General features: G+C 51.0%; 2 protein-coding genes across 10 annotated transcripts in view; both read left to right on the top strand.

Moving 5' to 3' along the window:
• Positions 1 to 27,245, top strand: part of GRK5 (G protein-coupled receptor kinase 5) — a 219,470-nt gene that overhangs the window by 108,469 nt on the left and 83,756 nt on the right. The window lies entirely within an intron of this gene.
• On the top strand, positions 2,477 to 3,334 carry LOC106836365 (high affinity immunoglobulin epsilon receptor subunit gamma-like). Its single transcript, XM_070482338.1, has 2 exons — positions 2,477 to 2,609; positions 2,857 to 3,334. Coding segments are annotated over exons 1-2 (351 nt in total). The 5' UTR covers positions 2,477 to 2,607; the 3' UTR covers positions 3,206 to 3,334.

The raw sequence follows: 27,245 nt of genomic DNA, 5'->3' as shown, positions 1-27,245 counted from the left end.
GAGAGGGCGGCCTGGCTTGTCTGTCCACTATTTTCTGGGCATTAGTCTCACCTCTCCACCATCAGGAGCCACTTGAAGGCAAGGGGCCGGTCCCTGGTGCCTGGCATAAGCTTGAGTGCGTGCGAGCTGCTCAGTGATGCTAGGCAGTGGGTTTCGAGTCTGGAGCTTCTTAGGATGGGGCACTGATGGGGACTTTATAAGACAATCTAGAATTGTGGTTTTCAAAGGCAGCTCTGCAGGGAGCACGAGAGAGCCAGAGCAGGCTACCTGGTCAGGGTTTCTTTAACATTTTGTATTTGAGCTTCTGTGTGAGATTTTATTCCAGGGTTAAAACGAGGTTTGAAACCCTCTGCTCTAGTCCAGGTCTCCCCTTTTCTAGGTAAGTAAATTGAGTCCCAGAGAACAAGTGGCTTGCCAAGGTCTCCCTGTGACCTGACTTCCAGGCAGCCTTTCCCCCACTGTCGTAGTCTCCTCGGGCTACCTTAACGAAGGGCCACAGGCTGGGTGGCCTGAACAACAGAAATTTGTCATCTCAGAGTTCTGGAGGCTGGAAGTCCAAGATCAAGGTGTCGGCAGGGTTGGTTCCTTCTGAGGGCTGTGACGGAGCATCCATTCCATGCCTCTCTCCTGGCTTCCGGTGGATTGCTTCCACTCTTTAGCATTTCTTGGCTTGTAGAAGCATTCCCTTCGGTCTCTCTCTTCATCTTCACGTGGGCTTCTCCCAGCGTGTGTGTGTCTGTGTCCAAATGCCCCGTTTTCATAAGGACACCCATCATATTGGATCAGGGTCCACCCCAATGACCTCATTTTACCTCAGTTACCTCTGTACAAACCCTATTTCCAAATAAGATCACATTCTGAGCTACTAGGGGTTAGGACTTCATCAGATCTGTTTTGGGGGACACAGTTCAACCCCCAATACCCACCTTCTCACATGGTCTGTGGAGGTCAAGTTCGAGGGCCAGAGGTTGCTGGTTCCCACCAGGTCTGGGGGTGGCCCTTTCCCTCCCTCCTGAACCTGACTCAGGGTTCACCCTGCAGGCCCCGGCTGCCTGCTCCCCACAGGCCATGGGAATGTCTACGGGAGGATTGACTGCTTTCCAAACCATGTTGCATGGTGCTTCTTCATCCCCTCTTTTCGTTGTTGTTGTTATTGTTCAAGTCATCATCATCATAATTGGTAAATTATTTTGCTAGAAAACATAGAGAAAATTTTAACGAAAAGCCATCCATAGTTTTACCCCTCAGCTGTAGCCACAGTTCAAAGCTTTCATGTGATTCCTTCTAAGCTTTTCCCCTGTGCACATGCCTAGGGTTTTGTTTCTTAACTTTTTACTTAATATAATTTCAAAAATATTTTCCCACGTCATTGAAATTCTCCGTAAACATGATTTATGTGTTTCCATTTGATGCGTATGTACGAGCGTCAGGCACTAGGGAGACACCAGCGGACAAAACACGGAAATTCCTGCTCTCATGGGCTACCCTTCTCTGGGTGAGTGAGAAGACGTATGGATGATGGGGAACTAGCCTGTTGCCCTCCACCCAGCATTGGTCTAGGCCCCCAAGCTATCCCCACCTATGGCTTATTTGCTTCCTTTAGGCAGATTCTTCCTTTAAACTATCTTGAAATTAAACCCTTACCCATGAGCCCAGCATGAACCTGATTTTTTTTTTCTTTTTTCTTTTGGTGAGGAGGATTTACCCCTGACCTAACATCTGTTGCCAATCTTCTTCTTCTTCTCTTTTTCTCTTGAGGAAGATTAGCCTTGAGCTAGGATCTGTGCCATTCTTCCTCTATTTTGTATATGGTATGTCTCCACAGCATGGCTGATGAGTAGAGTAGGTCCATGCCTGAGATTCAAACCCACGAACCCAGGCCGCCAAAGCAGAGCATGTGGAACTTTAACCACATGGCCACAGGGTCAGCCCCTGAGCCTGATTTTTAAAGGCTTCATCTCTATCATGTGTATATATTGTACTGGTTTTTTTTCCCTAGTTTTTGTCATTACATTTAGCCGACAAACATCTTTGTATTTCATTGTGGCATTGTGATCTCTGGCTCAGAGGTGAAAAGCCCACAGTCTTTTTGAAGGCCACACTCATTTAGCTAAACCTGACAGCGTGTGCAGTGGCTTCCTCTGGAATGTTCTGTTTCCAGCTCGCGTTTGCGTCTGCAGACGCCATTAACCTGAAATGTGCGGCTGATGGACAAAGCAAGCGAGGTTTGGTGAGCGCCTCTGCCCTGCTTGCCAGCCCTGATTCACTGCCGTCGCAGGCATGAGAAGGGCTTTTCTGTCTGTTTCAAGGCCTGTCGCCGAAAACAGGGGAAAAACAAGCTGGTTTATGCAGCAACGGGGACCTCAAACCAGCACAAGAGGCCAGCCGACCCGCAGCAGCCTGAGCATGACAGAGTTCTGCCCCATAAAGAGACGCTAGGACAACACTTTTAATGGTCTCTGCCCAGACTCTACGGAATTTATTTCCCGGGCTTCGTCTGCTCAGCAACACCTTGGCGGCATCTCTCCCAGTGTCTGCCTCAGTACATTAAACACCCCTTGTTCTGAGTACCTGGAGCAAGCACCCAAGAGAGAGTAAGAAGAAAAAATGTGAGTGGAGGATATTTGGGGCCAATGTAAACTTTTCAAATTAAAACAACAAAAAAACCAACCAAAGAACAACAAAAAATTTATCCCCTAAAGAGCTCCTGTTGACTTCTAGCCGTGGCACTTTCCAGTGTTAGAAAGGAAAATGCAAAATCAGGAAACATTTTGAATGCTGTTCTTTGTTTGTTTTTTCTGTTTCACGGTTGTGCTGTCCTTGCATCGTCTTTAAAAATTACTTTTTCTTGGTCAGGGAGCCACTCACCGAGCACAGCTGTGTGGTGCCAGCTCAGCGTCTGATCCCGAGCTCACGGCCCCTCAGCCACTTGCCCGAGAGGATGCCAGCAGTGGTCTTGCTCTCACTCCTTTTGGTTGAACAAGCAGCGGCCCTGGGAGAGCATCAGCTCTGCTGTATCCTGGATGCTATCCTGTTTTTGTGTGGTTTTGTCCTCATCCTGCTCTACTGTCGACTGAAGAGCCAGGTGCTGAAGGCAGCCATAGCCCCCGATGAGAAATCAGATGACATTTACACGGGCTTGAGTACCCTGAACCAGGAGACTTATGGGACCCTGCAGCATGAGAAACCGCCACAGTATCTTTAGAACAGACGCCCTTGGTCACATCCTCCTTCTGCTCCTCGTTCTCCTCCCAGCCCTCATGGTTGACATCACATATGTCTCTGAGCCGTTAATGGCAGCTGACTCTCTCCCTGTAATGACACTTGCCCCCCATTAATGGACATCAGTGTTCCTCCTCCCCGTCAAAGACTTATGCTCAGATGCTACTCATTAATGTTTATATTCCAGTCAGCCCCGCACCCCGCCTTCTCCTCTTCCCCATCCCTGACTCGCAGTAAACAGTGGAAAGGGAGGACCCCCAATAAAGCCACCACAGACTGGGGGGAAAAGTTACTTTTTAAATTATATTTTAGTTCTTTCTTTCTTTATAAAAATAATATACATTCATTGATGAAATTTTCAAAGTATAATCTAAAAAGAGGAAAATAAAAATGGCCAATGAGTTAACCACCGTTAACATTTCGGTCTGTGGCCCTTTCATCGTTTGTTCTGCTTCTAGAGAGCGGATTGCACCACCTGTCGTTTGCCACCCTGCCCAGAAGTCAGATGTCATTTTAAATGGAAATACGTGCTTGCAGAATCCGCACCGGACTGGGAGGCGGAAGACTTCAGTTCTCGTGCCCCCCCTTGATTTTGTGGCCTTTGGAAAGTCACTTAACCTCGATTTGCTCATCTTTAAAATGGGGATCCAGTCATCCCTACCTTAGTGGATGACCCAGTGGCCAAAGGAGTCACTGGCGGAAAGTGCTTTGTGAAGTACTCTGCAAGTAGTTGCTGGCCATTTTCCATGTGGTCATGTGACTCTTCTTTTGGACAAATGGCTGAAGCCATTTTCCTGTCTTCCTGGTGAGCTCTGACCCTTCCTTCTAAAGCCAGCCCTGTGTCTGGTCTTAGTGAAAATCACCATCCTCCCTCTGGCTGTGAGAGGCCTGGGAGCCCCCTTGCCCTCTGCCCCGCCACCCCACCCCCTGCTCTTTCCCTCTGCCCAGCGCTCAGAGCCAATCCCTCTCCAAGTCCAGGCAACTTGGCCTCCATAATATGTCTTGAGGGGACCCCTCTGTCCCCATCCCCACCGTTCCCCTCATCCGGCTACCACCCTCTGCTGCCTGAACTCCTGTGTCGCTCTAGACTCCCTCCGAGCTCATCTGTTTCCAGCCAAGCTCCATGCAGCAGCAGGAGGCCCTTTGTAAAATGTCCATCTGATCATGCCACCCCCGGCTTCAGGAGCTTTCCATTGCAGTCAAGATGGAGCCAGAGGTCTTAGCAAAGCTAACCAGGCCCTGCCTGACCTGTCATTGTTTACTGCTCCAGCTTCACCTCCTCCTGCCCGTCCCGACTCAGCCCTTCCTTCATATTTCCTCACTTCTCCAGGCTTTGCTGGGCCCACTTCCCTAACTCTGCCTGGTAATCGACTCAACCTCGGGCCCCTGCCTTGCAGGTCGCTTCCTCCAGGAAGCCTCTCCTGGTGACCTCACCTGGTCGGGTTTGGTCCTCACCCTGTGGCAGTCTGAGGAATGGCGTCCGTCCTCTGCTTGACAACAGGTAGAGCCTGGGTCTGCCGGGCACTGCTTCCCCAGCACCCAACACAGGTGTCTACGCTGCACCAGCCCTTTCTGAATCTTGATTTTCTTTCCTTGCTCAGATATTTTTGTCTTAATCTTCCCAGATCCTGGAATGATTGCTGATGTGTCTTATTTTTCTCTGTGAGTTCTTTTAAAAGGCCCTGAAAGTGTGTATGGAGAACAGTCTTTGCTTTGTCAATTCTGAAGTAGCTGCTTTTATCAGAAATGGTTCAGGGCAGAGATATCCAGTTATACCCCCTCAGGACAGTGACCTCCTTTTCTGTCCCCTTCTGGGTCCCCAATTGACTCAAGGGGCGGCGAGGGAAGGGTGCATGCTGCCAACACAACAGTCACACTGGCCCTTCTGGCTATTAGAGCTTGACTGGTGGGCAGAGATGGGCACAGAGGTGATGCTGCTCCAAGCCTTTGGCTGAGCCCAGCTTGGGGCAGAGCAAGGTGTGAGAATAGCTTTGCCAAAAGACTCCATCATCAGGCTTAGATGTCAGCAACCCTGGGAGTGCCCGGCAACTGTAGGCACTGTGCTTATGCCTCAGGCAGGTCCCCTGGGACAAAGCTCTTGAGGTGCTAACCCAGCTCAGCCAGTCTGGGATGGAGACCACAGTGATGAGCATGAATTCTGGTATTAGATGGACCTGGGTTTGAGCTAGGCTCTGTTCCTTCCTGACGATGACTTTGGGCAACTCATTTAACCTGTCTAATCCTCAGTCTCAGTCTCTGCAAAATGAGAACAGGAGGGTCACAAGGATGAAATGAAGGAATGAGTGGGGGAGGGTCTGTGCAGGGCCTGGCCCACAGTGAATGCTCACGGGCAGCTGCCTCATTGTCACTTTCCTCTGCACCGTCACTTTGTCAACAGTCCCCGTCGGCTCAGAGCTTTGTTTCTTGATTCCCCCAGGTGGTTGCCAGGTCCTGCTGGTTTTAAGTTTATCTGTTCATTCATTCATTCATTCATCTGTTAAGCCCTTACTCTGTGCCAGGGCTCCGGGGAGCTGCCAGGTGGTGGGGAGCTGCTTTCAGGAGTGGCTCTTGGCAACATAGGCTGGGCCACATTTATTTCCTTTATGTAACGTGAATATAAGCCTTTTCTCTTAGCCCCACTCCCATCCCTCACATCTCTGTTTACTAACTGCCAGCAGATTTCGAGTTCTGGATGGTACCCCCTTGCCCCCTTAAAGGGCATCTCATCCATCCCTCTGCCTCCAGGCAGGAGGGGCCTCCACCATGTCAGACACACAGAGCCAGTCCCATCCACGAAGCCCTGTTCAGCTTTCACTCTGGGCAAGGCCCTGCAGAGGGTCCCAAGGGGGTATGGGAGACCAGCTCCATCCCTTAGGGAGCTGTTCCTAGTTGGGAGAGAGGGCAGAAAACACACACGTGACACTGGGTAACAGCCATGTGAAAGTGGGCAGCTGTCAAATGTCCATCCTCAGTCCTAAGTGCCCAGAGGTGGGGTGGGAAGAGGGCAGAGACATCCATGTGGGATGGGAAGGTTCCAGTTGAGTAGGTGGGAGAAAGAAAGGATTTTTGGGGTCAGCAGCAGGTTCAGCATCATCAGCATCCTCCAACCAGCAAGCATTTCCTGGGCACTTCTGTCGCCAGGCATTGGGCTACTTGCTTTACAAACACATGCTCGTTGGATTGTTACAGAACCCTATGAGCCAGATGCCATTTCTCTAACCCCTGTTTTATGGAGGGAGATGCAAAGGTTCAGAGAAATTAGTAAATTGCTCCAGGTTACAGATCTCTGGAAGAAGCAGAGCCTGGATTCAAACCTGGGCCTGAGTCAAGGCCGTGCTGGCTGTGGATTTCCACTGTGTTGGCCATGACACCATCCATGCCATCAGCCTGAAAGGTTAGGTCTTTATCCTGCAGGTAGTAGGGAGCCACTGCATGTTCATCTCTGATAGCCCCTCTAGCTGTCCTCAGGGTGACAAGAGAGCGAAGAGAGGCCGTGGACAGAGCAGGCTTGGCCTCCCAGGCGATATGAGATTCCTTCACTTTTTCTCCAGATATTTATCATTTACCTACTGTGTGCCAGGGAGAAATGACACAGTGTTTCTCAGGTACCCAGCTCAGGACCTGGAATGTACCATAAATGGCCTCTACTTCTGAGGATGCTACACCGTGGCTCAGGCAGGAGGCAGGGGCGGCTGGAGCTTCTCTCACCTGCAGCACCAGGCTGCGGGCAGGTTTCTCTCTGTGATGCTGGTCACAGGATGCCTTTCACATCACCTGTGAGGTCTCCAAGCTGGCAGCTTTTCCCACTGCCTGCCTGTCTCTTCCCGCCTCTTTTTGGGGGTAGTTTCTTGCTCCCCTGCTGCCTGTCCTCTCTCCCTCCTGGCTGCAGGGCATTTTGGGAGGTGGCAGATGGGCATTAATGTCACACTGGCCATCTCTTTGCCTATGCTGTGCCCGGAGCCCGGCCGAGAGATAATCTGAGGCATGTGGCAGGTGGGGCTTGCAGACTCGAGCTGACTCGGGGGTCAGAATGTGGGTATGATGTGCAGAAGGAGCTCCCTACCCCTAATGGTCCCTTGGCTGCCTCCTCTGGCCAGCCAGCCCTGAGACTCATTCTCTTGGGGCTTTTGCCACCCTGTCCCCATTTGGCTTTAACCCCAAAGGAATCATTCTCAGCTGAGCTTGCCTGCTGCTGTGTTGACTTTCCACCCACCCCCAGCTTGCACGCTCCCAGAATCCCATTTCCTGCAGTGGCTTTATCAGCCTCACCAGGTAGAAACCTCCTGTCCGCAATTAGTGGATCTGCTCCCTCTTCTCCATCCTACTGCCTTGACACTTATCACCCTGCTTGGACTGGTGCAGTAGCCTCTTTATTGATCCTGTTTCTGGCTGGTTTCTTTTTCCTTCCTGCCCATCCAATCTGGCCTTTCTGTTTGCTGTTTGTAGCACTCAGAAGCTTCTTAACTTTTCTGAAGACATCAAAGTTAAAAGTCCTAGCAGGTGTGACTGGCCCATCCACTGCCCATGGGACAGAGTCCAAACCACCTAACCCACGGGCAGGGCCTCTGACCCGGCCTGATCTCTGCCCGACTAAACTTGGTCTCTGACTTGCTATATGAAGCTACCCAGAGAGGGCCTCTCCCCATAACTCACCACCCTGGACGCCTTCAGGCTTCTCATGCCCTGGGGTAAACCTCTACCAGCTTGGCGGTTAACAGCGTGGCCCTTCAAGTCACAGCGTCAATTCCTTGCCCTGCTACTAGGAACTGTGTGACTCTGGGCATTTAGCTTAACTTCTCTGAGTTGTAGATACAGAACAAAAATGATAATGATACTGGTATGTTTGATCAGGTTTTTACTAGGTGCCAGACACCGCAGCCAGCACTTTGCATTACCTCTTTACATCCACCCCATAGCCCTAAGAGGGAGGTGCTCTTTTTAGGCTCATTTGGCAAATAAGGCAATCGGGGTTTGTAGCAGTGAGGCCCCTTGCCCAAGGTCACACACTCTAAGAAGCAGAGTTAGCCTCAGGGCCTGTCCGAGCGCCAGTCCTCTGCCTGTAGCTATGGGGATCACATCACCCGCTTTCAGACTGGGAGGTTTAAATGTTTGGAAGCCGCTGCCCAGTGCTGAGCATCCAGGCAAGCTCAGTAAGTAGGTTCTTCCTGCTTCTAGTCCTTTGGTCACACTGAAGCTGCTGTCCTCCTCTCCACCTGGCCAGGTCCTGCCTCCAGTGTCAATGGACCCCTGCCCAAAATAACACCCTCACCCCCACCCCACGGGGAACAGAACTAGCCTCCAGATGTCTGTTGTCCTAGAAGGTGTGTGATGCCCTCACCACCTTTGTACGCCTGGCCCCTCCTCCAGTGCCTGCGCCTCTGTGGGAGCTGAGAAGGTATCCACAAAACCAATGAGCCAGCCAGGGAATCAGTGACGGAGGGAAGCAGGGGAGTGAATGACGAGAGGGCATCACCTGGAGGGACCTGAAGAGAGGTCTTCTGGAGCACACCTGCACAGCCGTGGGCAGCTCTTCCCTGGATCCCATGTAGCTCACCCCCAGCCTGGCAGCCCCATCATCACACCTCCACATTTGCTCAGTTGTTTCCTGACCGTGACCTCCTGGGTCACATTTATCATTTCCTGGGACAGAAAGGAAAAAGCCCGATGGAGCTGGGTCTATGGGAGGCGAACACTCCTGTTGGAGCTGGCTTCCCACATGTGGGCGTTGTAATCAAGCCTTGGGCCTGTCCGTGGAGCCTGACAGCTCTGGCTGCTCTGCTCCGGGAGTGGCCTGAGGTTTCTGAGACACGTGGGCTGGGCTGTAAGGCTGGGGCACCTCCACCAGCTGACATGCCACCTGGCTGACCGTCAGAATGCCATCAGAGGGCTGGCTGGCTCCTGGGCCCTGCTGGGAAGACCTCACAGGGAGTAGGGGTCCTCCCTGCTCACCTGACCCCCAGGCCCTGGCAGAGGCCACTGGAGAAACCAGTTCACCAGAAAGCCGGATAGAATGAGCTGTTCTCTCTTGTTTTCTCCCAACAACAGTGCCTTGGAGGACGGAGCTGGCCAGCCTCCTCTCAGGCTTGAATAGGGGTGTTGGCTAGAATCTTCCTCCCAGGACTGGAAGGAGGGCAGTCTTGCAGAGACTGGACTGATTTGCTGTGCTGTCTGTTGGATTCATTCGCCCCACCTCAGAATCAAGACGTGGTTAAGATTTCTGGGAACTGTTTCATTTTGGTTGACTGCTCAGTCCTGAGGGCTGAGGTACAGCCGGCCTCTGGCTCATCTGAGGGAGACCAGGTTTGTCTGCCTTGTCTCCCTCCGGCCTTCCGGAACAGTCCGCAGGGATTCCCTGTTGTTGATGGGACACAGATTGTCCTCCTCAGCCTAGCATTTGTGACCCATTGTTGTATTATGTGCGTGCGTGTGTGTGTGTGTGTGTGTGTGTGTGTGTGTGTGTGTGCTTCCCCATTATCACACGAAGAACCCTGAAGGCAGGCTGCTGGCTGTCTTCTCTCTCTCCCACCTCAGTAGATCTCAGGGGAAGCGACTCTGACCTGGAGACAAAACTCCAGGGGAAGGCAGTGGAGGGTGGTGGAGAGTGTCCCAGGCCAGGGGCTGGATGTTCCTGTTCCACACGGCCCCTCGTTCCCAGCCACATGCCTTAAGCCACTCAACTCTACCTCTCTAAGCCTCAGTTTTGGTTTTCTTTTGTTTTCAATGAAAAGACTTTATTTTTAGAGCAGTTCTAGGCTTGTGGGGAAAATGAGCAGGAAGAAATGAGAGTTCCCATATATCCCCTCCCAAAGCGTCAGTTTACTCACCTGTGCAGTGGGGACAGAGGCCCTCCTTGTTCTTACTGCACTGGCGAGTTGTACAGAAACCCTCACCTCCATTTTGTGATGACACAGCTGAGGCTCAGAGAGAAGGGACTGGCTTGGGGCCGAAGTACGAAAGCCCAACCCCGAGGGTCCAGCGGGCAGCAAGTGGGCAGGGGGATGGACAAGCTGCTGCCACTCCTGCCTCCTGCTGAGTGGGCAGTGTGGGTCATCAGGCCTTGTAGGGAGTGGAGAGTCTGCTCAGGGGCAGCTCTGATCTCCGCCACCTTGGTTTGCAGCAGAGAGTAACGCTCAGCCCCTCCCGGCAGCCACCAAACTTAACATCTGTCCTGGTGGCTCCTTCATTCCTTTATTTGGTGAGTCTTTGAGTGCTGACCAAGTGGCAGTGCCAGGAGCTGGAGATCTGAGTTCTAGTCCAGTTTTCCTACTAACAAGTTGAGATTCTTCCTGGACTGTCGGAGCTGGAAGACCTCAGTATTGTGCTAGCCTCGCTCGCTCACTTTGCGGGTAGGGAAACTGAGGCTCCACAGAGGAGTGGACAGGGAAGACTGAAGGCTGAGGATGGCAGGAAGCAGGGAGGGACCCGATCCTGCTGGCTTAGTGGCCAAACACTGTGGGCCCAGGAGCTGCCTTAGCTGAGGAGCCTGGAAGGCCCCAGCGGTGGCATCTCATGCGTGGGGTGTGGGGTAGGAGCAGTTCTGGGCCTGTGGCATGAAGGGACCCGTTCTTGGTTCCTGGCCTCCTCACATCTTGCCTTGGAGCTAAGTCATTACTTGCCAGGCAAATAGGGTGGCTGCCCTGCTCAACAGCAGCCTCGGAATTAGGGAATGGCTCTCTCCTAGGATCCTGAACCTTCCCTAGGAGATGAGGACAGCTTGGCAAGCAGAGAGGGCAGCCTCAGCTGTACCCACGGGGACGGCCAGGCAATGCCAGGTGGCACTGTCCCTTGTCCCGTTCTGTTCCAGTGTCCACCCTCCCCTTCTCCACACCTCAGAGTGACACCCCAGGAGTGAGCTCCTCTCTCACCCACCTGACGCTGTGTCTGCCCCTCAAGGTCAGGGGCTGATCTCAGTTCCCTGTGTCCCAGCACATGTCTCAGTGCCTGGACTCCAGGGGTGCTTGTTGTGTGTGTGTTTGACGAGCAGTCCTGAGCCCCGCCACTAACCACCCACCCACATCGCTCTTTGTTCAGACCGCTGGGAAGCCCACAGCCAAGTTTTATGCCAAAAGTTTAGCTCTCCTTCGTCAGACGTCCTGGAGGGAGCTTGTTTTATTCTCCCCTCCCTCTTTGCTGCTTATTTCCTATTCTTTGTCTTTCATTGAACAATTGAGTACATGCTTTTATTGGAAAATGCTGTGGATCCTTTTGGGAAGTAAGCAAGCAATAGATAAGTCAGTACATTAGAAATGAAAAGGAGTAAAAGCCCTCCACCACCCCCCGCCCCGGGAAGCAGGTGTGCCTGAACTCTGTCCCTCGTCCCTGAAGACCGGGCGGATCAGCACCTGCCCTGCTGACTTCGAGGAACATGTAAGCAGAATGCATTCTGACAGGCCAACGTGCTGGGCAGCACCAGGCCAGTGCCTGCCCCGGGCTGTAGAAGATGGGGTTACTCAGGCAGGAAGATGCCATGCGCCTCTCTGGAATTGGCTGTGGAACAACGGCTGGGCACAGCTGGCCAGCTTCCCATTTCAGCAAAACTGGCTGAGAGCTTGGCTAGACAGGCCATCGGAAAGTGCCCTGGAGGGGAATTAGACATCACAAGTTATAGCACCGGGCGGCAGGCCAACCACGTGTGTTGCTTTGCTTCTCCGCCCTGGTAAAGAGATACAATGACTGAGCATCCGCAGCCAGCCGAGACAGTGACAGTGTCCAAAAAAGGAGATAGCTCGCTTGAGAGGTATGAATAGGAGGCTGGGGGGGGGGGGGGGAGGTGACCAGATGACTCGGCTGCTCTGCACACTCCCTCAGCCACTACAGGAGAGCTGCTCTTGAGGTCCCAGCCACCAGCAGGAGACCGATTTTTTGAGATGTTGGCAAGAGATGAGAGTTGAGCAATCTCCCAGCATCCTCCGCTCCCTCCCTCCCCGACCCCTGCCCTCGGAAGAGAGAATTTGAGAGAAAGAGCTCTAGGCGGAGAAGTTAAACATGGTCCATTTGCTGTGTTCAGAGAACAGCTTGTGGCTAGGAAGCAGAGAGAGAGGAAGGAGGGTGGTGGTGGTCCGTGTGGAAAGGAGGCAGGGAGGGAGCTGGTGGGCTGGATTAGCAGTGGGCCAAGCCTGGTCTTCCATGTTACAAAGATGCAGACAAAAGGGAAGATGGCAGCTGAAGGCAGCGGTGTGGCTTTGGGAGATGGGCCAAGGTGATGCGACATTAGAGTATGTTTCCAATGGTTCTGGAAGGAAACCAGTGTCTTTAAAGCCAGACTGGGTTAAGTTCTTTGCTCTTCCACTAACTTGCTGGATGGCCTCAGGCAAGTCTCACCTTCAGGGACCAGCGGGTAAATAAATAATACCTCTGGGGTCTCTATGAGCATCACCCAAGACATGTATGGGAGGGCCTTGTCCTCGGGGCTGGCACCTGCAGGTGTAGAGCATGTCTCCCTGGGGCTCACGATGGCCGTCAGAAGTGGGTGTTGGCTCTGTCTGTCTGCAGTCCCAGCGACAGCCTTTCTGGGGTTATCAGCCAGCAACCAAGTTTTTTCCCAGTTAGGCCTGAATGGTGAAAGCCAGCTCTCCTGCCCGGGACTGATGCAGCTGCCATCACCTCCTTTTCCTCTGAGTTCCAGGGATTCCTATGCTCCTTAAAACCACCACCTGCCTGTGGGGTTGTTCCGGCCACAGGCTGTTGGCTGTCACTGAGTGTGCCTGTCTTCACTCCCCGTTGAGGCTGTGGGCTGCCATGCAGCTTGCAAAGCTCTTTGCACACTCCCTGAGCTCATGTAATCCCCCAACAATCCTGCGGGTAAGTGGTATTTTCATTCTCGTTTTATAGACCAGGCTCCCAAAAGTTGCCTAAGTCGTGCATTTACAGGCAAGGCCCGGCCTGCGACTGCCCACTGCTGCTTCTCCCGGCTTAGTCACAGTTATGACCACCACATGCTCATCCCAGACTGGGGTGAGGACACGCTGCAGATGGGGCTGGACGGTCAAGCCCGTTCCTGCTAGATGAGCTGCCCGTGAGCCGCAGCGCCTCTTTCATGGGGATCCCCAGCTCCAGCACCTTCTGTATGCGGGTGTTTAGCTCTCTGGTCCCAAGGAGCCTGCTGCCGACACCTGTCTCATTTTTTCACCGCACCATTTGGCTGTGGAACGGTGAGCTGGTGGGAGAAGTGAGTTACCTCCCAGTCTGGGTTGGCATGAATTTGCCAAACGAAACATTTTATATTTGCCAAAAACCATTTCACTTGGTTACTTCTTAACAGGCCAAGTGCACCATTTTCCATCAAAACATTTCCATCGTTCAAAAAGTGTCACCAACACAGAAGCTGGGTCCTGCTGCATCCCTGTCACAGCTCACATTTCATTTGGGATCGGGTGTTTTCAGAATGTCACCACCTCTTGGTTTGCGTAAGGACTGCGCTCCCTGATGGAAAGATTTTGCAAGAGTGTTTTCAGCTGTCGAGGTGGTGCAAAACTCCTTCAGAAGGTTTTCTTTGTCCGGCTTAGAGAAGAGCCCCTTTTCTGTGAAGTTCCTGCCACGTTTCCCGGGCCAGCACAGGTCTTGCCAGGGCGCCATGAAATGGATCAAATCCCGTTACAGCAAAAGCCATTTAAGGTTCATGGAAATGTTTGTGGAAACAATTGCAGCCTCCTCTGCTGACAGCCCACTTTTTGTGTGTAATTTTTTGATAGAACATGCACCCAGCGCAGTAGAAGAATTTGGACGGCCCTCGGAATGTGCTGGAATGGAATTTGGCTGTGCTCTCTGTCCAGGTCTCTGATATGGCTGTGAGAGAATGTTCGTCCACTCATTAGGCAGATATTCAACTGGCTCCTCGTATGTCCCAGATGCTGGGCTAACTAGAGATAAGGGCAACCCGGGCCCCGTCCTCAAGGAGCCTAGTTGATAGGGAAGAGGAGATACATGTGCATTTCATTCCTAAGTACATCGGCACTACATCAAGAAGGCTGGCGGCACACCTCGGAGTGTGTGAGATGATTCTTGGCGGTACACAGATGAGCTGCGGTTATGCTTTTATTTTAATGTATGTCATTAAAAAACCCAGTAACAGCAGCAGTAATTTCCCAAGTAGTATTGCTTAGAAATGCTAAGTTGAAAAAAGGTGGGAGGGAGGGTCAATGAAAACCCAAGTTAAAGGAAAATGTCAGGTCAGTACTGTGAGACTGCTGACTGTTACCGGTGGTAGATTATGGTAAAGGTGACGGTAAAAAAAATCATGACAGTGGCTCACGATTGGCCAAAGTCTGGAAAAGTTAAGTTCAGGTTCATGGCGTGCAGATGGGACACCAGGGGCTTTACCTAGGTTATCATCCAAGCCTCAGCAACCTCTGGGAGATGGTCATGTTACCATGACAACTGACAGCTGATGAAACTGAGGATCAAAGAGGGGAAATGATTTGCCTAAGGTCGCATGTCCAGTAAGTAGAAGAACTTGGATTTGAACCCTGGTCTGTCTGATTCCTGATAATGAACTCTTAACCATGACCTTAGAAGACAAATTACTGCAGTTGGTCAAATAAAGGAGTGATTATTACCTCCCTAGGGTATAATCCAGGAAAGCTTCCTAGAGGGGGTGGCCTTGACTGAGGGGTAGAATTTAGCAAGGGAAGTTTGTGTGGTAAGGCAGAGTATCCTACAGATCTTAACCCGTGATCATTGGCTGGATGGTTTGGGCAACATGTTTTTTCCTCACATAAATGAAGTCTCGAGGTAGGCTGTGGGTTGGCTCTTTGTCATCAGGGACCCAGCCTCCTTCTATCTCTGCTCTACCAGATATCTCATGGTCCAAGATGGCTGATGCAGCTCCAGCCATCACGTTCTTGTTCTAGGCAGTGGAAAAAAGAGAAGAAGGAAAGGATAAATGTGTTTTCCTTTCAATGAGTCAACCACCTTTAAGAAGCTTTTCTGGAAGCTGAAGCTAACAGCTTATCCTTATCTCATGGGCCAGCCTTGGTTATAAGGGAGGCTGCCCACTGTGTGCCAGGCATATGTGAGTGGAGGACAAAAGTCCTTCCTCAGGTTGCTTCCAGTGGAGTGAGCTGCTTCTGGTTGAGGCTGTAGAGGGGACAGCAGTTGAGTGGGAGGACAGAGCCTCCTCTGAACTGGGACTTGCTTCTGGAGTGGCCCCACTAAGCTTGGTCTATTGGATTGTTGAGCACCTTTATTTGTTGTTTAATTGGAGTGTAGGCTTGCAGCAATTAGGCAGCCACTGCCCGCCGTCCCATCAGCCCCTCTGAAAAGAGTTCTTGAGTACAAACCAAGCCAGCTCCCCATCCTTCCACCCTCCCATGCAATTAGAACAGGAGCCACGCAGCAAGCTTTTCACTGCAGCCCAGCAGTGAGTCCTGGGCTGTGATTGAGAGCCCTGCGTGGGGCTCACAGCCCCCAGGTGAGTGTGGGGTTCTGTGCAGCTCTCCGGTAAGTGTGAGACCTGGGACAAACGCTGCCTGGGCGCCATCCTCCCTCTTTCATCGCCTGCCTCCGGGCCCTTGGGGGCCTGGGTTTGCTTCTCACTTCCCAATTCTTAGTGCCAGAAATATCAAGTTTGGAGAGTTTTTTAGAAATCAGTGATGCTTCTCCGAGTTGCCAAAGTTGTTTTGGGGGTTCGTTCACGGAAGGTCTGTGTGAAGCCCCCTCTGCTGGGATTTGGGTTCTTTTGGGGTCTGGAATGCTCCCCTTTCACTTTTGGGGAATTTTTCACTTTTTGTCAAACTGTGGAAAGAATGTTAGGGCTAAAATGGGCGCTCGGGGTGGGCTCAGTCCCCATGTCTCCATTTTCTGGATCAGGACACTTTGCTGCAGCTGGTTAGAGGCAGGACAGGGGAAAGCGAGCTTCCGAGCTTCGCACTCCAGGGCTCTGTCTTTGTCCTGTAATTACCTCGAGGCAAATAGAATTGTAAAGAGGCTGGAGAGATGCTTTCATATGGCGATAGAAATCAAACCGCTATTAATATGCTAATTACAACAGGTTCCTATTTACCATTTAAGCAGGTCCTGGAGAGCAGCTCCTTGGCAACACTCTTAGACATTCTGTTCTTGAAATAGACAGTCCCTATTACTTTTTAATGAAAGCTCTAAATCCTGGCTTTCGCAGTCTTCAGCCAGCCTTTTTCCTTGGATTTAGCAGGCCCAGCACGCCCAAAATGAAGGCTGGGTTGGGTGGGGTGAGGAGGAACTGACGCAGGCAGCTCCATAAGATGTCAGTGGATACTGGGGCCCTGCAGGTCCCAGGCCAGTTACCTGCTAATGTCATTATACATCCAAGCATTATTTTTAGCAGTGGCATCACTCACTCCTAAAACCAGTTCTCCTGGCTTTGTTTTTAGATTGTAGGATGCAGGTGCCGATTGGAAATGTCTTTTTCTCCCCACATCACTTTTGTCCTCGAAATACCCGGTTTATGAAGAAAACAAAATGGCAGCCAGACAGCCGAGGGCAATATGACTATTTGTTTGACGAGTGCCTTATTTGCTTTGAGGGTGGATCCCAGGGAAGCCACACCCCTTAGCTTTCTGAGGAACTGGGTAGGGCAGGAGGCCTCTCCGAACTGTGGGCTTTCATTCACTGGCAAACAGGAGAGTGAGCGTTTTTCTAATCTGGGATCAAAGACATCCAATGAGGGACATGAGACTTTTCTGAAGAGCAGGCTGTAGATTCTAGAAAAATAATATGTTGGCTAATGTTTTATAAACCTAACAAATATTTAAGCACCCACTTATGTACCAGACCTAAATTAGGCACTAGAAATACATTGGAGAATGTTCCAGTCACCACAGCTGACAGACATAGTGACATAAAACAACCATTTATTCTGCTCACAGATTCTGTGGGTCCGGAATTCAAAGAGGGTAAGGCAGGGACGGCTTATTTCTGCTCCACGTTGTTTGAGGCCTCAGTTGCAAGTCTTGAAGGCTGGGAGCTGGAAGACTAACCCACTCAGATGTCTGGCAGTTGATGCTGGTTGTTGATGGGTCCCCAGTTCTTCTCCATGTGGCTTTACCATGTGGCTTGGGCATCCTTACAACATGGTGGCTAGTTCCAAGGGTGAGCATCCCAGAGATCGAGAGCTAAGCAGAAGCTACATCCTTCTTGTGACCCAGCCTCAGAAGTCACAAAGCATCACTTTCACCATGTTCTAATGGTTGGAGTAGTGACAAGCCCCTACCCAGATTCAAAGGGTGGGAACATAGACGCCTCCTCTCACTGGGAGGGGTGTCAGTCACATTGTCTGAAGAGCATATGGGATGTATGTATATTTCACAATAAGAGAGACTAGGGAATATGAGCAAGGAAGAAGAGGCTATAAAAAATGGCAGAGCAGATCTGAAAAGAAAGGAGAATTTTTAAAAATGAAAATTTAATAAATGAAAGTAAAAACAGTGGACACATTAAACAGCAGATTAGACTTGGTGGGTGAAAATTAGAAAACTGGAAGATGTAATGAATAATTGAATAAATGAACTAGAATGCAGCCCAGAGACATACAGAGATGGAAGTTCTAGAAGACAAGGTAAGAGACATGGAGGATACAGCGAGGAGGTCTAATACACACTGACTTGGTTTTCAGAAGGAGATGACAAAATAGGAAAGAGGTGCTATTTTAAGAGATAATGACTAAGAATTTTGCAGTCTTTGATAGGTATGAAACCTCAGATCTAGAAAATTCAATGAATACCAAGCATGATAAATAAAAATGTCATAAAATAAATATAAATTAAAATAAAATAAATAAAAATAAGACACATCAGTGTAAACCTGCAGTGCACCTAAGACAAAGAGATCATTTGAAAAGCAGCCAGAGAGAAGAGCAAGCTTTCCTATCTGGGGACAGTGATGAGTCTGGCAGATGGCTTCTCAACAACGATTCTGGAAGCCAGGAAATGGTAAAATATCTTCGATGTGCTAAGAGAAAGTGACTGTTAGCCTACACTTCTATTCCCCGTTAAAGCACCTTTCAAGAACAAGAAGAAAATTACAGGTAGAAGAACAAAGCTTGGATAATTTTCCACAAATTTACTTCACAATAGGACGTTCTAAAAGATGTACTTTAGGCAAAAGAAAGTACCAGACGGAAGATCTGAGGCACAAGATGGAATGATGTGCAAAAATTTAGGTAAATGTTTGGCTCTATTTAAACAAATACTGGTTGTATAAAATAATGTCTCAATTGAGAGATTTAAAAAAAACAAGTTAGAACTAAAATGTTGAACAACCGGAACACGTAAGCCGGGAGGGATGATCAGAATTAAAACATTTTTCGGAAGGAAAGTAAAGATGTTGATTGACTTCAGATTTGTTATGAACAGACAGTATAACTTCAAAGCTGGTAGAGCAGCAGTTTCTGAATGTGGACTGTGACCCTCGGGGGTCCCTGAGACCCTTTCTGCAAGGTCAAAACTCTTGTCATAATGATACAGAATAACTGATAATAATAATTTTTGCCCTTTCACTCTTATTCTCTCATGAGTGTACAGTAGAGTTTTCTAGAGCCTACTTGACATGTGGTGACATCATCACTCTGACAGTTCACAGAATGTATGCTTGGGTATTCTTGTGTTTTAAATTTTTCTCAGTTTTATTTTCTAATGTGGAAAATATTAATAGATATAACCCACATAAACAAAAGCTGTTTGGAGTCCTTCATCATTTCTAGAGCTATAAAGATGTCCTGAGTCCATAAAGAGGGGGAAAGAAGAGAAACAGTGAGACTTGAAAGACAATCCTTGTGAAATAGCAGTTCCTGAGCTCTGAGAAACAATTGGTGCTCTATAGTTATCCTACATTCTAAGATAACCCAAGATAGAAACTTAAATACAGAGAACTGACAAAGTAAAGTACTAATATATTCTGCAGGCCTGAGAACCTTGATCTGGAAGAATTTCAAAACTGAGGATCATGCTCCTCCTGTGTTATAGCAATGCCTAGTGAACAGCAGGGATATTACAACCCAGCTCTATGGGGTAAAGGACTGGCGAGAGTCAATGCTGTGTTCAGATTAAAAAGGATGTAGAAAAGAGCAAATTATGCCAGGCAGCCTATGACATTATAATGGGTTAGACAAAACAGAAATTCTCAGGGTGCAGAGGGCAACTCAAAAAAGACATAATCACAATTCCATTGCCTGTATACCCTCTTCCTCAGGTAGATGGAAAATTGTGGTCCATCAGAGAGCCTAGAGCCGAGACTAACATCAGGATCACCTTGGAACTTTTAAGAAATGAAGAGTTCCAAGGCTTTACAGAATCAGAGTCTCTTGGCCCAGAATTTTATGTTTTGAAAAAGTTCTCCAGGGAATGTAGTCATATTTGACAATTTCTGGTCCAGAATGGCTCTGCTAAGGATGATTTCTGCCCCATGGAAACCATGTTGGGCCTGGAAAGCTGAGCGTCGTGTCTCGTCCGCGCCAGCGCCAGCGCCAGCCTGAGCTCTCCCAGTGGGTGCTGCTCTATTCCTTCCACTGCTGTCAATGCCTAGGTTTGGGGCTCCGAGCCCTGGACTTTAGACCATGTTCACAGCTCATGCCTACTTGGTTTCTGGCATTCTGTCTGATTTCTGCGCCTGGACTAGGTAGAGCCCTGTTTGCCTACTTTCCTGATGCCCAGTCAGATCAGCCCTTAAGCATGCCTGGATGTCTATTCTCAGGATTGCCTAAATTCAACTTCCAACAGCCTTTGCGTTTGTCCAGCTCCTCCTCTCTCCTTTGACGCCAGGCTTGTTTCCATTTGTGCCCCAGGACCATCGACAGGGAAGAGCTTGGAATAGAGAGAACTATTGAAGATAAAAAACAACAAAATGGGACCACAGCCCTTCTGTGTGCCAGCAGGCTCAGCCCAAGCCACCACTGATCCCTGTTTCCGCAGTTTTCAACACAGTCTGTGGGCGATTTGTCTTCTCATGTGGGAACCCTTCTCAAAACTGACAAAAGGAGAAAGGCTTTGCTTTACCAAAATTTGGTCTGCCAGCCCCCGCTCAGTGCTGGGCTGTCTCATGTACCGCTATGGCATTGTCAAAGAAGACCGAGCCCCGGGACAGTGAGCTTCCACACCCACAGAAAACAGCACGTGGGGGAGGCGAGGCTAGAGAAGGAAACCTTCTTAACAACCAGTGAGGTGTGAAAGGGGCTGGGGGCCAACCAGAGCCTGGAGTCCAGGCGGAGTGAAGTGATGCCAAATGCCTCGCCCTATCCAAGGTAATGAAAGTGATCTGTAAGTGATGTTTTTTTTCCTCCTAGTTAAATGACAGAGCAGGGCTGGCTAAGGAATAGGATCTGACCAACTTGACCATAAATGCAGGTAAAGCTTGTTTATGTTCCAAAGATAAAGCAACAAATAGGAGACCCAGGTGGGTCGTGGCCTTCCACTGCATCTGAAGCTGTTCCCTCCCTCTGGGTAAATTCCCTGGAGTCTGAGACCATCTTAGCACAACGAGGAAGTGCTTTCAGAGGGAGCTCTGTTGTATCTGCTGATCGGTCCCCTGGAAGATGGAGGCTGAGGGACCACATGGGAGGATCCTAGTGTATGAGTTGGTCTTTGGGGTCAGGGAGATGTTGGAAAGGCCATGGCCGCTAACAGGGTCCCTCCAGCGCTGGTGGGGAATGTCCCATTCTGGTGTACACCTTACTTCTGCCTCCTGAATTCCTGCTCCTCTGGGGAAAGCATTAGAGTCTGGACTGTCATCGGCTTGGCTGCCCTCCAGAGACCTGCGTTCAGGTGCCAGGGAAATTCTGACTAAATCCGTTCAGCGATAGCAATAACAGCTCAGACTCAGTGCCCCCTGCGGCTCCCCTCCCTGTTTGCAGCTCTGCATGCGTTTCTTTCCATGTAAGTGAGGGTCCCGCATTGCTTCCCCGTCTCTCGTGCCCCTGCCTGCCCTTGCGGCTGTGTGGTGACCTTGTGTCCCCTTTGTGTATCAGAACTTCTCCATCTTTAGTGCCACAACCATCAACAGGGTGATGGGCTGGTGGGGGGGCATGCTTCTTGACTAGGCCCCCTTGGCCCCTTGGGGACTGGATTTTGGACAAGGTGTCGAGGCAGCCTTCCGAGCCGGGCCGGGCAGTGTCTGCTGAGCAGATTCCGGTCCTCTTGGGGTAGCTGCATCAGTCACGGCCCAGTGGGAGAGGCCTCAGTGTGGAAAGTATGTGAGCCTTGGATGATGCCACTGATGGCCTGGAATGGCTCAGCCCCTTCTTTCCAAGGCCCCAGCTGATTTCCCCCATTGTGTAGTGGAGAGGGAGCAAAGGACCAGCTTGCCCCAGTTCCTGGAGCACCAGTGAGTGTCCCTGGGCCAGGGGTGGCGAGGGCTGGGAGGCAGCGTTCCGGGATGGCTGCCCAGCAGGCATGGCTGGTCCTGGCTCGGATGCTGTGCCCACGTTAGCATCTGGCTGTCACTCCCATGAGCAGCAGGATCCTCATCCCCATTGCTCAGCTGAGGCAACAGATTGCGCTGCCACGTAACAGACGCTCTGCCCACAGCAGCTGCTCTGATCATGTGATTTGTCAGGGGTTACCCAGGGGGTGAGTGGTGGGGCCTGGATTGAACTCATGTCCATCTCATGCCCCAGCCTGGGCCCTCCTACCCAGCACCTGGCTGCCTTCTCATGGCCTCCACAGGCATCTCAGGGAGGCAGGCAGGGCAGAGAGAGTTAGTAGCCCCATTTTACAGATCAGGAAACTGAGGCCGAGTGATTTGTCAGCGATCACTGAGCTTGCGAATGGCAGAGTGGAGCCTCGAACCTTGCTCTTTTGCTCATACACCTTGTATCAGTCTGTTCAGGCTGGGTGGCTTAAACAACAGAGATTTATTTTCTCACGGTTCTGGAAGCCGGAAGTCCCAGGTCAGGGTACCGACAGTGTGGGTTTCTGGTGAGGCCTCCCTTCCTCGGTTATAGATGGCTGCCTTCTCCCTGTGTCCTCTCATGGCCTTTCTTTCCTCTGTGTGCACAGAGAGAGCGAACCATCTCTGGTGTCTCTTCATCTTCTTATGAGGACACCAGCCCTCAGGTTTCCCACCCTTATGGCCGCATTTAACCTTAGTTACCTTCCTAAAGGTCCTGTCTCCAAATGTAGTCACACTGAGAGTTAAGGCTGCAACATACAAATTTGGGGGGTAGGCACAATTCAGTCCATAACATTCCCTGAGCCCCTTCTACTGATTTGGGCCCCCCAGATCACACTAGGAGACTGACTGCTGTTGTACGTATAAAAGGAGTCATTTGGAGCCCTGCAATAGGGCTGGAGCAATCTGAGAAGGCTTCCTGGAGGAGGTGTGTGTGTGTCTCTTGGTATGTGTATGTGTACATATACTCTGGGCTTGGGTAGCTGGCCCATTTGGGAATCTGGCCTATTTCAGGGCAACCCCACCTGTAGTCCACCCTGGTGATTCAGATGAGTCGTGGCTGTCTTCTAGCAGTCACTTTCTCTCCATGGATGTGGCCAGAGGGGACTGTTTGGTCCCTGCTTGGCACAGTAAGGCAGCTGTAGCTTGATGCAGCCATCAAATAGCATTTCCAGGTCTTCAGTGTGGAAGGGAATGGAATTCCCGGTGGGCAAGGATGAGCAAAGGAGGGCAGAAGTCGAGCTGAGAACCTGCGGCACCCTTCTTCAGCAGAGAGAGACATGCGTGTGGCTGCCGCCCTGGCCGCTGTGCCCTGGCTGCTGAGGGAGGTGAGCTTTCTGTGAAGATGAGCTGTGTTGGGACAGTAGGGTGTGAAAGAGCCCTGGCTGTACGTTCTCTCGCCTTCCTCACCCAGTGTCTGTCCCCCTTCCCTTCTCAGACTCACATGCTGGATGTGGCTGTGAAGGGCATCCTCGCTGTCAAGTGTGGAATTTAAATTTCTGCTGTGCCTGTGTTTCTAGAATGAGGGTGATATTCTCAAGGCAGAGATTTGGGCTCATGTACCAAGTCCTATGGGGTCCAGAGCAGATATGGGTTCTGGGTAGGGTTGTAGTAGGTACCCAGCCAGAAGGCTGGAAGGAGTGCTGAGGGAGGCTGGGGAGGCTGGGGAGGCTGAGGGAGCTTGAGAGGCTGTTCTTTTGGTGGAACTTCCTGTTTTTCATGTTTCCTCTGTGGAGGCTACCAGGCCAGGCCCTGCCCCAGACAATGTGTGAGCCCATTTTTGGGTGCAGAGCCTATCTTTAGCTTCTCTTGTGTCTTTCCCTTGGGCTTAGCACACCTGGGCCCCTGGTGGGCTCCAAAGGGGTTCAGTAAGTTGCTTTTCGCAGTTTAAGCCACAGGCTGGGGGGGAGGGAAAACACCCCCTTCTCGGCTCCATACCGAATACCTGAAGCGCGTGCAACCCCCTAGTTAGGAGATGGACTGTCCATCCTCCCCCATCTCCCATCCCCCATCTTCTCCCTCGGCACCTGGTCCGGTGCCCTCTGCTCTGGGTCATGCTCTGTTCCCAGCCCCTCGGCTCCCTGCCTCCCCGAGGGAGGCCCCTGGGGGTTTCTGAGCCTGCGGCCCCACCACTTCTCTGGTGGGAGATGGTGGCTTCCTCCTGAGGGAGGAGCAAGTTGCTGCCCTCCCTCCCTCTGATTCCAAGGACAAGTCCCTCTGGGGCGGCAGAGAGGCCTCCCAGGAGGGTCTCCTGGCCAGGCAGGTCCCGGCCTCCACAGTGCCTGCCGGCAGCACCAGGCCTTTGCAGCCAAAAAGACCTGGACTCAGACCCTGGTTCTACTGCCACTGTGTGACCTCAGGCAAGTCCCTTAGACCAGCTGTGCCCTGGTTTTCTGTTCAGTGGACAGGGGCGGGACTTTCCATCCCACGGGGTGGCATTAAGTGAGAGAATGGAGTCTTCAAGCCTGGGGCTCTCAGGGGGTGCTGAAGACATGTGTGCCCCCGACAGCGTGAGTGTCCTGGCACCCGGGGTGAATGTTAGCAGACAGCCACAACATTTCTCAGTGTACGGCCTCTGCTGCTCTCTAACTGCCTCGATGCGGAGGCCTCATCTTCTTCATGATTAAAACCTACCCCTTTTCCAGCAAGTCCCAGCCACCATTCATTCATTCATTCATTCATTCTGCCGTGTCTGAGAACCTGCCCTGTCTAGGCTGTGCTCTGGGGAGCACAGCCGTGAATCAGAGCGGGATTGTGCTCTGTTTCCAGGCTGAAGGTGGGGAGGGAGGTTAACCAATAGTCACTCAGGCAGATTCCAGAGGCCACCTGTCTTGAGTGCTCGGCAGAGAGGTGCTAAGAGCCTGGACGAGGGGTCCGTGCTGGGTGCCCAGCACTGGGTCAGGCTCAGAGGGGATTCCGAATTGAAAGGCAGCTCTTGCCCTGAGGAAGGGCGGGCACCAGCTGCAGGCTGTCCCCACTCTGTGCTCTTTCACCAGCAGAGGCAATGACACTGCAAGAAGGAAGTCAATATTTAAAAAAAGAAACGTCAGTTCTTTGGAAGCCCTTAGCAGCCCTGTACACAATTTTGTGTTTAGCCACTTAAATAAAGCTGTAGCTCGAGGTCAGAGACCGCCTACAGGTCTGCCCCTTGAGCGCACACACACCACCCACCTTCCCAGCCCTTGTAAGTGAAGGCGGTGTCATCCCAGGTGTTGGCACTGCCAGTTCAGGGCTGCCCTTTGCCTGTGCCCTTGGGGAACCCCAGAGACACTTGAGTGTGGTGTGGCCAGGTCAAGGGCAGTTTGCACGACTCCTGCATCTTGGGGAAAACAAATGTGGTTCCCAGTGTGCTGCCTTGAGTTCCTGGAACCAGAGTGTTTATTTTATGTAATATACAGCAAAAACAGTTCTGTTGACTTTAGAACCTTCCAGCATCCAAACTATAACTCTTGCTAAAATACTCTTTCAGTGTGGATTACCCGGGATATCACAGGGAAGGAAGACTAAATTGTGTTTGACAGGGAGGAACAATGTTTCGCATTTCAGGTCACCATCTGTAGAACTGAACACAGGCTTTTTGAGACTTGCGTACCTTAATTCCACCAAGGAAACAGACCTCTGCTCAAGTTCGGGGGCTGCTGGAGGAGCATGGGACCCTTGGTGCCTTATTACAGCACCGTGGGTCGTACCAAGGGAGTTCGGGTGGGTGTGATGTATTTGAAGCAGCACTGAGGCCTCCCACGTCGTGTGTGGTGGAGGGATGTCTGAAACACCACCTGATTTAGTAGATGAGGCTCAGGTGGGTGAACATCGGTTCCAGTTAACGCTTCTTGGCTGCATGTGCTCACACTCTCCTGGTGGGGCAGTGAAAGGGGTGGGTTTTGGGGATTTGGGCAGGAAGAGTGGCTGCTCCTTATAATAATGGTGGATAGACAGTATTTACTGAGGGCCTACCATGTGCCAGGCATGTGCTAAGCACCTTGATTGAGCCGTACCTATGAGGTAGGTCATATTGTTATCTCCATTTTAGGACCAAGAAAGTGAGTCTCAGAAAAAGTGATACAGCTAGTTCATGGGCGGATTGAGCAAGCATAGGTTCAGCTGCTGTAACAAAGACTGAGGCTAACAATGGTCTAAACAAGGTAGAAGTTTATTTCTCTCTCATGGAACAGTGCTTGGGAAGGGGTCTGGGGCTGCTATGGAAGTTCTGTCTACGTGGCCATTCAGTTCCCAGTCTCTTCTGTCTTTAGGGTGTTGCCCTCCTCTACATGGTCCAAAATGACGCCCCACTGTGTGTGCATTCTAGTCTGTGGGAAGAGGGGACAGTGAAGGAAGCGGCACACACCTTTTCCCTTCAAGGGCATAACCCAGAACTAACTTGGACGCATTATTTCTGCTCACATTCCATTGGCCAAAACTTGGTCACATAGCCACACCTAGCTGCAAAGGTCGTTGGGAAATGCAGTCTTTCTTTTGGGTGGCCATGCACCCAGCTAAAAGTGGGAGTTCTATTACAACAAAAAATGTGATGAACAGACATTGGGTGACTGGGATATGAGTCCAAGTGGTCTACAGAGTTTGTGCCTCTCACATCTCCACCACCTCTCATCCCGGAGGAGTTCTAGGTGAGCTCCAGGGAAAAGAGCACAGAGCTGGAGCATAAGCTCCTTGGGTGCTTGGGGGAGTAGGTGTTTCTGGTGATCACTTGATCCTCTGGCCCAGCACAGCGCAGGTAGGTGCTCAGGGAATCAATCCTAAAGGGAGGTCGAGAGAGAGGGAGCTGGCCTACCAGGTCCAACCTCAGCTACATTAGTTGAGCAAACCTGGGTTCAAATATAAAGGGGCTGGAAACTGCGGTGACCAAGCGCTCAAAGACAGCTAGGTCTAGAATTCCCTTCCAGGGTGGATCTCCCGGCTGCTTTGCTTTGGACCAGAGGTTCGGGGCATCCTGTTGGCTCCCCTGGCTTAATCCCCACCATGGGCAACATCTGTGACCTGTGCTTCCAGAATGGAAATTCAATTCCAAGCCCCCTTTGGGAGGAACTGGATTCTCTCCGTGCGGTGGTCGCTTGGGCTGTGCTGTGTGCATTCCCGATTCGGTTCCAGCTACACACAGGTCCGGTTTGTCAGCTCCGGCCCCATGCAGACTCTGTCTGCGAGGGAAGGTCTCTGCCTGCCTCCCACTGTGCTCCAGCCGCCTACTTTAACTGGGCTGACTCATCCAGAACAAAACGCAGTTACGGCCTGACCTTTCAGAACCCAGGGCCCCCGTTAAGAAGTCCTTGGAGGGCTTTCCGAGGCAGCATACTGACTGTGAGGAGCTGAGAGCTCCTCTTTCCCTGTTGCTCGCTACATTTTCTGAGCAAAGCTTCTCTCCATGCAGGTGCTCAGAAGGAAAAATAAGTAAGCATCGGAGGTTCCAGTGTGGAATTTTTCAATCATCTGAACATTGTTCTTGGCAAGGAATAATTTAAAGCAAACAGCTATTATGGGTTACATTTTTAGACCAGTTAGAAATAGGGGTTTCACCACAATGGTATTCTTTGATCATCCCAGTCATCTTTTTGGTCTTTTTCCCAGTTATGTATCTTGTGCTAAGTAACGGAGGAGGATACCTATTAACCTTGAGCATCAGTTAAATATCTGTCAAAATGTCTGTTTCGCACCCA

This window comes from Equus asinus, chromosome 2 (genome assembly GCF_041296235.1).
Source record: "Equus asinus isolate D_3611 breed Donkey chromosome 2, EquAss-T2T_v2, whole genome shotgun sequence".
NCBI classification, from domain to species: Eukaryota; Metazoa; Chordata; class Mammalia; order Perissodactyla; family Equidae; genus Equus; species Equus asinus.
This window is presented reverse-complemented; position numbering and strand designations above follow the sequence as displayed.